Source organism: Vespula vulgaris, chromosome 15, assembly GCF_905475345.1.
Source record: "Vespula vulgaris chromosome 15, iyVesVulg1.1, whole genome shotgun sequence".
NCBI lineage: Eukaryota > Metazoa > Arthropoda > Insecta > Hymenoptera > Vespidae > Vespula > Vespula vulgaris.
In genome coordinates this window covers 1,035,001-1,048,273 of record NC_066600.1, presented here as the reverse complement: position 1 = coordinate 1,048,273, position 13,273 = coordinate 1,035,001, and the positions used below count along the sequence as shown (strand labels likewise).

General features: G+C 34.8%; 2 protein-coding genes across 3 annotated transcripts in view; one reads left to right on the top strand and one right to left on the bottom strand.

Annotated features, from left to right (window-relative positions):
- The window catches only part of LOC127069279 (SKI family transcriptional corepressor 2), a 95,980-nt gene that overhangs the window by 48,953 nt on the left and 33,754 nt on the right, over nt 1-13,273 (bottom strand). The gene's annotated exons all lie outside the window — the stretch shown is intronic.
- Nucleotides 6,307-9,168, top strand: LOC127069288 (forkhead box protein C1-like). The gene has a single exon (XM_051006117.1). It carries the CDS (start codon nt 6,942-6,944, stop codon nt 8,301-8,303), a length of 1,362 nt encoding a protein of 453 aa, XP_050862074.1. The 5' UTR covers nt 6,307-6,941; the 3' UTR covers nt 8,304-9,168.

Here is a 13,273-nt window from a genome sequence, read left to right as displayed (position 1 = left end):
CTAATTCATTCTATCGATTACATTGCATCGATCAATTGGATATAAACGGAACGATAAAAAAAAACAAAACAAAAAAGGAAAAAAAAAAAGAGAGAAAAAGAAAGAAAAACAGGAAAGAAAAATTAATATTAGATCGAGAGGTGACCGAAGAAAAATATGAAATCTTGACGCCACTAGGCTCTATACGTAGGCCAGAGGAAGAGGAGAATAGAGATGAGAGGGATGAGAGGGAAGCACAAAATGTTAAGAGAATTTATAAATTATGAATATTTAAGGAGAGAATGACAGAGGCTTTTCACGAAACTGCTATTTTCCTATCTCGGTGCAATAACGTCGACCAGTGTAAAAGGGATGCTTAGGAAACAGGATGGTATACGACGCTAAAACGAGAGCATCCCTTTGAGACGAGCGTCAAAGCTAATGGACTCACTCACTCCCTTTCTCTCTCTCTCTCCATCTCTCTCCATCTCTCTCTTCCTCTCTGTGTCTCTCTGTCTATCTCACGCGCACGCGTATAGTATCATCTCTCTCTCTCTTTATCTCTTTCATTGACTGTAAAGAGTAGTTGAACTGTCTCTCTCTCTCTCTCTCTCTCTCTCTCTCTCTCTCTCTCTCTCTCTCTCTCTTTCTCTCCCTCTTTCATGTCTTTTCCTACCTTTCTCTTCGAATAGCTCAAAAGGCGAAGCCTTGACGAATGTTTAGTAATAGTTGATTGCAAGCTCGTTATAACATACGTAGTTATAAATAAAGTCATTTTTGTTATAATTGAGAAAGCTAGGATAGGTGGGTAGATAAGGTACGTAGGTGTATCTATGTACTTACAGAAGCACAATTCTGATTTGATATGTATAATCATAATCGAGATTTCCTTGTTATCATTGATAAATGAACAATTCGAGGATTAGAAAGGTTTGATTGAAGATAGATAATAGAATGTAAATAGTATCGACCGACGATAAATATAACGATCCGATGTTTATTATCTAAATTAATTAACGTTCGCGTGTCGAGTGGATACTTTTCTTTTTTTTTTCTCTCTCTTTTTCTTTTTTATGGATGATAAATTTACAAAAAAAAAAATAAAAAAGAAAATTGATTATATCAATCGTCGTCGGAGAAACTAGAATAGATTTGGATTTTGTGATATCTCCTTTATTTTCGATAACACAAGCTTAGAGGAGAGTTTGAAAACCGATTAGGAGTGTATATCGAAACACGAAAACGAGGTGGACGCCTTGCAACGAAACCCGAAAGCTTCGAAGTTTAAGCTTACACGAGACCACGACGTTTATTAACTTCACCATGAAAGCTCTGTTATCTATCTATATATATATATATATATATATGCTTAGCATGGATTAGTATTACCCAATTTCTAACTACTGATATTTAATATAAAAGTGCATATCGCTATAAAGAATAAATCCAAAGTTCCTAGGTAGATAAAAAATTCCTAGACTTGTGATTTTACGATTTATTTATTTTTTTTTTAATCTTAATTGAAATAATCTTTTTTTTTCTTTTTTTTTTTTTTTTATCGTCTAGAAACTTTTGGTCCCATCGAGAACGGTACTACGTACATTCACTATACTACGGTATTAACTTTTATACTATTATTATAGATTAGTATTATAACTAGGTACGATGTATTAATAGTACTATAGTATCAACTTTGATTATAATAACATTTCATATCTATTATAGTCGCACGGAGAACGGGTTAAAATTACCGAAATTCTAGCTGTTACTATAGCATCAAAATTGACTATATTCCGTAGCATAATGTTACGTAGATATACCTATACGTATACATCTACCATATATCGAAATTAATTAGCGTCGTAATCAAATAATTATAAATAGACATAGGTATAATTTATAATGTGTAATTACATTGGATAAATACTTATCGTGCGTTAATTAATTATACCGTCGTGTTCAGAGAGAAGATTCATAAAATAAAAAAAAATATATATATACGTATAAAAGAAATAAATAAGCAGGTAGGAATAAATAAATCAAAAATTGCATAATATAAATGACGAGTGAGATCAGTGCTATTGCAAATAAGCAAGTGAGAATCAAGCAATGAATGGTAAAAGGAAGAATAAGATGAAATATGCTTTGAGATGTGAGAGGAGAGAAAGAAAAAAAGAAAGAGGAAGAGAAAGAGAAATAGAAAGAGAAAGAGAAAGAAAAAGAGAAAGATAGAAAGAGAGAGGAGGAAGGAGGAAATCGGAGAAGAAGCTGTCAAGGGAGGTCCATGCATCTGGCACTTACCACCTATAACCAGGGTGCGCCACCCTCGATCGTTACACCACCTTTTTTCCCACAATGATGCTCCATTTTGTCACAATTATCGCCATTATATTCGCTAAGGGGGTGGGATGAGGAGGGGAGAGAGAGAGAGAAAGAGAGAGAACATTTTAGTTGGAGGACTGCACAATGGACTCGATATCTATATACGTTTTCTCCTGTTGTAGATAGGTATATATATATATATATTTGTATGTATATATGTATGCGTATACACGTACATACACGTAGTAGGTAGATACCTATGTGTATTCGCGTGTGTAAAATATCTGTCAGTGTATACATACACATATACATACAGAGATACATACCTACCTACCTACGTACCAATATGCGACGAGAAAACGTGTAGATATAGATATAGGTACGCGTTAGAGACAAATGGAGATAGAGGTGGTGAGACGAAGAGAGACAAACTCGAGTGGTCCAACCATCGATTCTTCTCTGCGATCGAGTTTTATTGTGTTTTGACAGCGGCGAGTCTGGTTTCGTGCAACCACCATAAGATTTATCTATCTATCTGTCTGCTCTCTTTCTCTCTATTTATCTGTCTCTTTCTTTCTGATTTTTCGCACCGTGGACTACTATTGCCTATAGGATTCTTATATCCTTAGCTAAGGGAAAGAAAAAAAAGAGAAATAAAAAAAGGGAGAAAAAGAAACTTTCTCTTTTTTCATCTTCGTTTTCTTCCTTTTCTTTGCTCATTCGTATCCGATCGTATCTCCGATCAGAACTAGAATATAGAGTTACCGGTTCATCTAGCGATTATCATCTGGATTATCATCCCTACTCGGTTTCTCGTTATTTCGAGAAAAAAAATTCTAGTAGCCCTTCGATAATCTATTATCTATTGTTGAGAATCTATTTTAGGGTTGCTGTATAGGTAAATATAGATCGATCTGTTATATACTGAGAGTTCTGGAGTATAGAAAAAATGTAGTTGTTACAAGTATGTATGTATGTGTGTATGTGTGTGTGTATTGTTATGTATTGTAAAAACGTATAATAAAATTATTGAATATCTCATTGCTAATTATTCGTATTATTAACTTTATTTTCTATCTATATAAAAATTAAAATTAACAGATTTATTATATTTTGTTTCTTTTTTTTACGCTTCTCATATCGTAGAAAAATTTCTAGTAAATCATCTACCAAGATTCCAAATCTATTCATATCCAATGTATCGAAGTAACTTGGGAAATCCAAGTTTCAACAAGTCATTTGCTTATTATCATCAAATAGATAACATTTATCGTCCATACGTCGAACTGTTATTCATTCTTTTATTCATAAATAATTTAACAAACCCAAGTTCAAACATGACATTTCTCATTGTCATCATCGAAAAGATAACATTTGTCACAAATGCGTAGGTACTAACTGATAAATTCAATGCTGCCGATAATTAAACGAAAACGAGCAATCGCTACATCGTACATTTAAATGTACTCTATTAATGTAAAAATGTATATAAAATAAATATACGTATCTATCGTAATAATTATGATGAAAATTATAAAAATATTACATATTATTTGATTATCGATTTAAATATTAATATTCGATTATATATATGTATATATATATATATATATATATATATATATATATATATTTAAATATTATTGAATTTTACATCGAATGGAATAATTGAAAAAATCCAAAAGCAACTCCGACAATTCCCGTTATCATCGAACGTGCTCGTTACAACGCACGTAACTCTATTCGATTAATACAAAAATATCTACATAATAACGATATAAAATAAAATATTAAGCAGAACTCGTACGTATCAACGTAGTTTTAATTAAATAACTAAAGAAACCCAAAGTCCAACCGTGACAATAACGATTATTATCGCTCAAAAAGATTAATGCATAGATAAATTCAATGCAGCCGATATCCAAACGAAACGAAAACGTGCACGTTAAATTCAACGTAATCTCATTGTAAATATAAATAATAATTATTATTAATTAAACGACTCAAAATATTCAAAAGCGCGTTCGACCACGACAATACCATCTATCCAATTATCGTTATCCCAAAAAAGAAAGAGAAAATAGGATTAATCATTTTTCGACGAATGCATTGATAAAACGATACGATAAATACGATGCACCCGATATATCTAAATATACGAAAACGAGCTCGTTAAAAATTACACGTATTATAACTAAGCTATAAGCAAATACTTCTATCTGATTTTACGATGATAATTTTTAAACGATACCTACGAGATAAATAGTAAAACACGCGACCATGACAATACCCGTTTATTGGTCGTCCTAAAAAAAAAAGAAAAAAGAAAAAAAAAGTAGAAAAGAAAAAGATAACATTTCCCATGAATGCATCGGAACTGACACCGTAAACTCGAATGCACCCGATATCTAGACGAAAACGAGCTCGTTACATTCCACGTAAACGTATTGTATATCCGTCAAACGTGTACAACGCGTACGAAAGGCAGCACGTACGCAATAGTAACGGAAGACCGATGTCGATAGCTATAAAGAGAGAGACAGAGAGAGACAGAGAGAGGGGGGGGTAGTACGAGAGGGTTTGATAAAAGAGAGAGAGAGAGAGAGAGAGGATCGGGGAGGTGAGAAGGGTATAGTAGGGGGTATGGTTGGGTGAGGGTGAGGAGTGAAGGGGTAGGGGTAATGGAGGGGGGAGGGGAAGCTCGACCCGTGTTATTTGCAGTGAAACGTAACGATTGCAACACACAGAAACAGAGAGACACAGAAACACACGCACACAGGAAAAGAGAGACAGACGGTGTGTGTGTGTGTGTATGTGTATGTGTATATATATATATGCATACCGGTGGCCTTCGTAAACGCCATGTTGCATCTGGGTTGCTTTGAAAATAATGTTTTTGTGCAAGCCGAAACGCGGCGAGATATGAAAGCAGCATGGCGGATGCTTACAAATAGTTGCAGGGCGGCACCTCCATATAAATGCAAGCCGTTGCCGTTGCCGCCGTGGCGAACTCTCGTTCCTTTGTTCCATCGAAAGTGAGAGAGAGAGAGGGAGAGAGAAAGAGGGAAAGAGATAAGAGAGAGAGAGAGAGAAGAGAGTCTTCGATGTAAGAAACTTTATACTTTGCAAGTCTCTTTTATTTTCTTTCTCACTCTCCCGTCTCTCTCAACTACCCTCCCCTCCCCAATTTCCCATAATCTCATTTGTTCTCTTTAAAATATATCTCCCGGACACTATATTTATAAATTTTGTTGTTGTTTTTGTTTTGTTATCGTTGTTATCTCGTTGTTATAATCCCATGAATCGTCGTACGCTATCGTGAAATCGCATGCGTTTTATTGTATATTTGATTATCATCATCGTCATTATCCGTTACTTTTCATTATTATTATTATTATTATTATTATCATTAATATTACTATCATTATCATTGTTATTACAAAATTCTATTGGAAATTTTGAGAAGCAAAATATTTTGCAACTCAAAATAGAAGTAAAAAAGAAAATAAAAATTTGTTTTAAAGTTGGTAGATATCTATCGAGTGGTACTTATATACATATATATATATACCGTTGTATTATGATCAGACAAGATCTATGTCTAAACGAGACGAGAAAGACGACGACGACAACGACGACCAATACCATCAACATCACTACCACCATCATCGCTATCATCGTCGACGTCGTCGTCGTCGTCGTCGTCGTCGACGTCGTCGTCGTCGTCGTCGTCGTCGTCGTCGTCGTCGTCGTCGTCGGCATCATCCACCCTCCGAACGATAGGTATTAGGTATAGTTTTGGGATCAATATCCCAGCAACGCGATGGGCGTGGCCAAAGTATTCTTGTTCAGCATCGGAGGGTCCATCTTACTAACGCCCACTTCGTTCCTATTGGTCGTTCGGTACTAAAGCAGAGTTGCTCTTCGCAACCGTACACGTAACTTACTCCGGGAGAAGTAGGCGTGGCTTAGGTCGTTGATGCATTTGCGAGTGGTGGGGGTAAAGCCAGCCAGTGCCGTTCTCGTAGCAGATAACCAAGTCGTAAATCATGGCCAGTCGGCCGCTCGGAGCGCATCAAACGACAAATAGGGTGCAAAATCGTGGAAAAACTAAGTCCCTAAGAGTGCGACGAGTTTATCGTATATATATATATGTATATATGTATGTATAGATATATATATATATATAGATATATAAATAGATATACATAGATATATATATGTGTGTGTGTGTATATACAGATATTTGTGGATTTCTCTTTCTTTTTCTCTCTCTTTTTCTTACATCGTTTTTTGCTCCTTCTTCCTCTTGTTCGAGTGTAAGGAAAGAAGACAGCGAAGAGAGTTTACCGTGCGTATATAGAAGAAAGTACAAGTGCGACCGTCAGATAATTTCGTCTTCTTCTTTTCCTTTTCCTTCGTCCATGCATCTCTGGAGCGATCAGGTGAAAATTAAACCTCGTAAGACCTGATCGATATCGTATCGTAAGGAAAGAAAGAAAGAAAGAAAGAAAGAAGGAAGGAAGGAAGGAAGGAAGGAAGGAAGGAAAAAGAGCCGAGCGGAAACTGTTGGAATTATCTCTTCTTCTTTAAACGAAGAGAAGAAAAGGAAAAAGAGGAAAGAAGCGAAATTAAAAATAATGTGCAGCAACGAAAGTCCACCGCCTGCTAAGGAACCATTGGCCGTTGGATTGGGTAATCCAATGGCTGGGTTCTTACCAGGATTGGAACATTATCGTCTTCAACTTTATCATTATGCCATGGCCGAGAGGTTGCGTTTGGCTCAGCAATTACATCCTCAACATCCTGGGGTCGGTCATCCACCGTCGGGTTCACCGGGACATCTTGGAATGGGCGCCGCGTTTCCCGCACCATTGCCATTGTATCCAGCAGCAGCGGCTGGTTATCCAAGTCGATTGGCATTGTCAATGGCGTTACTGCATCCTCATCATCAGAGAATACCGGAGGAACCCAAACCGCAGCATAGTTACATCGGTTTAATAGCTATGGCTATATTGTCGTCGCCGGAAAAAAAATTGGTCCTTTCGGATATCTATCAGCACATACTCGAACACTATCCCTATTTTCGTACGCGCGGTCCGGGCTGGAGAAATTCTATAAGACACAATCTCTCGTTGAACGATTGTTTCGTTAAATCGGGTAGAAGTGCCAACGGGAAGGGTCATTATTGGGCCATTCATCCGGCTAATCTCGAGGATTTTAGACGCGGTGATTTTCGTAGACGCAAAGCCCAAAGAAAAGTACGAAGGCATATGGGTTTAGCCGTTGACGAGGAACCCGACAGTCCCAGTCCACCACCTTTGCCAGCTACACCACCACCTTCCGCATCGGCGCTAGTTGGTCCAACCGTCGGTTCTCAACAGATCACGGGAATTTGGACGAGTCCTGCGCCACCACCACCTCCGCCACCTCCGCATTCTCATCACCATCATCACCATCATCATCATCATCACCATCAACAACAACAACAACAACAACAACAACAACAACAGCAACAGCAGCAACAGCAACAGCAGCAGCAACAGCAACACCAGCAACAACATACTTTTCAAAATCGTTCGATCAGACAATCGTCGTCTCTTCAACCATCGAGGAAACGACAGTTCGACGTAGCTTCTCTGTTGGCGCCGGACGATCAACATCACATCGAGTCGGACTTGAGATCGAACAAATCCAGAAGGTTCAGTTGCAGCGAGGAAGACGAATTACATGATCTTCACGAACACGAACAGGAACAAGACGAGGACGTTGACGTTGACGTCGACGTTGACGTTGTAGCAGAAAGCAACGCTATTCCGTCGCCTAACGGAACAACGCCATCGGCCAGTCCAGAAGCTAAATTGGTCTCACCGATCGGACATTGGAACGATCGGAGTTTGCAAACTGGACCACAACAGTTACCATCTCTTCATCTTCACAATCACGTACACGTTAGGAATTATTACGTACCGGCAAACGCCAGTAACGCTTCTGGTGTCTAATCGAATCTCGAAATATGTGTTGCGTGCATACGTGCGTGCGTGTATGCAGGTGTGTATACATGTGTGTTTATGTGCGTGTATATATCTGTCTCTCTTTCTCTTCGATGAAATGAAACTTTTAAAGAGTGTCCGAAAGTCATCGTCAGAAAAGAAAAAAAAATAAGTAAATAAACAAATAATTAGATAAATAAATAAATAAATAAATAAATAAATAAATAAATAAATAAACGTCGTTTAGATGCGTACACATAGTGATCTCCATCGATATCCTTATACGGAAGTTTGATTTAACATCGACGAACGATTAAGTGCAATAAGCTCCTATCTGTTCTTATTAAAATCATCGGGGAGTCTGGTGCTTCTTTAAAAAGGAAGAAAGAAAAAGAACACACACACACACACACACACACAGAGAGAGAGAAAGAGAGAGTCAACTAAACTAAACGAAATTTTCTCCCCCGATCGATCGTGCCGACAATTTTCGACAAGGACGAAACCGGCCAAAAAAATTAAAAAAAAAAAGACCAAAAGAAAATGACAAAAGATTTGCAAACTTCAAAGATTTACTATCGAGGTATGGATTAAGGAAGAGGATCGTGTGTGCGTGGGTGCATGCGTGCGTGGGTTGAAGAGAGAGAAGATCTACTTGTAAATAAATATAAAATCGAGTCGAAGATCTCTCGCGTATGTTCAAAGTGTAATATAAAGAAGGAAGAAATAAAAGGAAAAAAATAAATAAATAAATAAACAAACAATACGCATAGATAGATTATACGTAGTGTATTGTAAAAATAGACGTTGTTTCCTTTCTTTTCTTTTTTTTTTTTCTTTTTCTTTTTCGATGTACCAAACAAAAAGAAAAGAAGGAGAGAGAGAGAGAGAGAGAGAGAGAGAGAGAGAGAGAGAGAGAGAGAGAAGAAAAAAAAGAAAAAAAAACAAAAATAAAAATGTATCATTTTCTGTACAAAGAATCTCCGTATATTCACGTTTGTATGTGTGTACGTGTGTATGTATGTATGTATGTATGTATGTATGTATGTATGTATGTATGTATGTATGTACGTATGTATGCAAATGTATGTATAAGTATGTACGTATATGTGTATGCGATTGAATATCGCTCGACCAGTGTCTAGCGATAAGAAACGATGATCGTTGTCATCGTCATCGTCATAGTCATCGTCATCAGCATCCTTTTATCATCATCAAGAGAAAGAAGAAGAGAAAGAAGTGATGTGAACGAATATAATTCGATGTTAAAAACGTAGGAGGAGAATTTCTGTTTTCTGTTTTCTTGTTTCTCTTCTTTTCCTTTCTTTCTTTTTTTTTTATTTTTTTTTTTTTAACAATTCTTTTTTTGTATCCTTTTTCTTCAACAAATTTGATGTACATCGTCGAAACGCGAGTTCGTCGTATCTCGATTAATTAAATTGAAAAAAGAAAAGAAAAAGATTGCATAAAAGAAAGAAGAAAGAGAAATGATAAAGAAAGAAAGAAACAAGTAAATGAATAAATGAAGGTGACACGATCGCGCGAGCCTATCTATAGAAAGTGATTTAACAAATAAATTTAATAAAGTTTCTGTTCCCATAAGACAAAAAAGAAAAGAAAAGAAAAGAAAAAAAAAGGAAAAAGAAAAAAAAATATTAAACAAATAAACAACGAATCTTTCATTCTTTTCCACCTAACTCTTTTCTTATTTAACAAGATTTTTTGAAGTAAACGCTATTACTCGGATCCTTTTTTTGTTTGTATTTTTTGACATCTCTTTTTTATTTATACAAGAGAAGCAAGCTACGCGTCGAAAAAGAAAAAGATAAAGATATTTCTTTTTCGGTTGCTTATCTATTTTCATAAAATATTCATTTTGGTCGAATCGTCGTTGGAAAAGTTGTTGGCTGACAATCGGACGATTAACGTTGAAAGATAAAAAAAAATTAGTATGCACATATATTTGAAGCGAATGCAATACCTATAAGAATCTTGAACAAAGTATCTACTATCTATTTCCTTCTAACACAAAGTCAAGTTTTTAAACTCGTTTTACATAGGTATTTACCTATACCTATGTATTTATGTATGTAGGTATATGTTCACAGAGATACGAATATTGTAAATAAGAAACATTTATCTCATATAATGCAGGAACTATCATTAATAAAACATAAGAACGATTAATTCGCTATATCTATCTGTCTATCTATCTATCTGACTAAAACTAACTATCGATTACCTAAATGCAATACTTACATACTCAGTTATATTTACTTACTTACTTATTTACTTACTTACTTACTTACTTACTTACTTACTTAGTTAGTTACTTACTTACTTACTCATAAATATTTCATTAAATAGAGAAATTCCATCAATGAATATTTATTTAAAAAATTTTCGTCTTTATTTTTGAACTTAGAAGAAGTATTTTTCGTGTTCTAAAATGTTCGTGCTTCCGTCGCTAATCCGGGAATTTAGAAAATAGAAAAACTAGAAACTAGAAAGGAAAGAATAATATACTACTGCTAGTTCGTAAGAAGATTCTTTTCGTACTCCTTGCACCTGCTCGGAAAAGAAAATGGTACAAGTGGTTCGTTCTATCGGTCGATCTGTTTATCGCAAATAATTCGTTAGAGGAAATATAATCCTTACTAATAGGGAAACATTACTAAAATCCTTTGGGAAACCTTTCTTTGGATTATCCTCCTGTTTACTTTCTCCAAAGATTATCTAAAAAGTAATTCCCCTTGTTTTTTTTTTTTTGCTTAATTAAATAGATTAGAACTTGAATTACTTTACTTAATTACGTATGTGTGTATATATATATATATACCTATGTATTCAAAAAATTGATTCTTTTATATGAAAAATAATCTATACGTTTATATATATATAAAACACTTTTATCGTATATTTTATATATAATATACATACATACATACATATATATATATATATATTTTATAACGCTATAGCTACTATTAAAAAATAATAGATTTCTTTTAATAGATAATTAATTTAAATTACTTGTAGTTATTATTGATGGAAAGTTCTAATTTTCTATTAGCGATATATATATATATATATATATATATATATATATATATATCGATTCAAAGTTAATCAGGTTATACTAGCTATCAGTGAATAGAAAATCTCTCTCGAGTACTAAATCTCGTGAACGTATTATATACAGCATCCTATTGTCTCTCGGTTCATCAAATGAAACCTTAGCTAATTGCTAAGTGAGTCGTCCCAGCCAAATCCTTTGTGGGACACGAATGACGATAGGAAACCCGACGACGGAAACGAAAGCAATTTGTTAAATATTGCTTTCGACGATATAAACGGCGCAAACACTGGACCCATAGTAATGCTCGATTTAAACGAGATACTTCTCGTTAGATCGCACGAATTATATCTATTATATTTTCTATCGATTCTCTCTCTCTCTCTCTCTCTCTCTCTCTCTCTCTCTCTCTCTCTCTCTCCCTCTTTCTCATTCTTTATCTCTCCTCTTTATTTGAAATTTCTCTTCGTAGCTCTTTAATATTTAATTTCTGAATCTTTCCCATGCACTTTGTTTTATACAAACATATTTCTCTCTTTTCTTTTCTTTTAATATTAACAAATTATTATATACAATATTTTGTACGATTTAGAGGTTTATTTTATGTGTATGTACGTGTACGTGTCTGTTAAAAATATAGTAAAGAATGAAATTTAATTAATGTCAAAACACGTCTTGCCAATAAGAAGAAAAGAAAATATTGCAAAAAGAGAGAAATGCACTTTTGACAAGGAAGACAAATCGAGAAATCAAGAAGAAAAGGAAGAGAAAAAGAACGAAGAAAAAGAACATTTGGAAAAATTTCCCACAGTAGGATGGATAGGTGGTAGGTAGGTACATCAAAAGAAAAAGAAGAGGGTGTTAGAAAAACATCGAAAGACGTTTGTTCGCTCTCGCGAGAGTACATTCAAACTATGCAAACTGAACTCTGGTTTGTTGTTCTTAACCATTCGTCCCTCTCTCTCTATCTCTATCTCTATCTCTATCTATCTACCTATATATCTATCTATCTATCTATCTATCTATCTATCTATCTATCTATATCTAGAGTTTTCGAATATTTAACAAATAATGACGTAGCATTAGAGACCTAGTGTTATAGTAGTTCAAGCTAACCCATCAAACGAGATCAAGAGATCTCTTGGATCTTCCTAAAATAATATATCTATCGCCTTGTCCGCCGACGGACTATAGAAGATGATTCAACGATTATTCAAGGTCAGAACATTCTTTTGAACATTCTTTTATCACGATTAATGTTTCTTGCAAATTTTTAAATCGATACCATAATGGTAAACATGTACTTACTATTTATTATAACTAAAACACGTGCACGTATATATATATATGTGTGTGTGTGTGTGTATAAGATCGTTAAGAACGATCTAAAAACGTCTACAATTTTTTACTTTCTTTTTTGCGACGCACGTTCCATCTTCGAAATTATTTTATATCGCAGAATTAATTTCTTTTTCTTTTTTTTTTTTTTTTGTTTTGTCGAAGCTAAAAATTCTATTGTTGCTTTTTGTTATTTTCCCGCGAAGAAAGATTAATATTTCGATCAATTAAAATAGAAACGAGCGTGAAAATATCTCTAAACGAGAAATATCTGTATACATACTAGTTTCTTCGACTCGAGGAACATGATCAAAGGGAGAATGTCAAAATCTTCAAAATTTTATCGAAAATATCTAATATCGGATATCTAAGGAGATGTTAAAAACTTGAAATATTAATTCTCTCTCATCTTAGGGGGGAAGAAATAAAGAAAGAAGAAAGAAGAGAAAAGAAAAAGGAAAAAAAGAGAAAGAGAGAGAAAAACAGGAAAGGGTCTGTCAAAAATGAACCATTTTCTTGTCAATTGCGATCGAAATTCTTTGAGAAATATCGACCATAAAGAAAG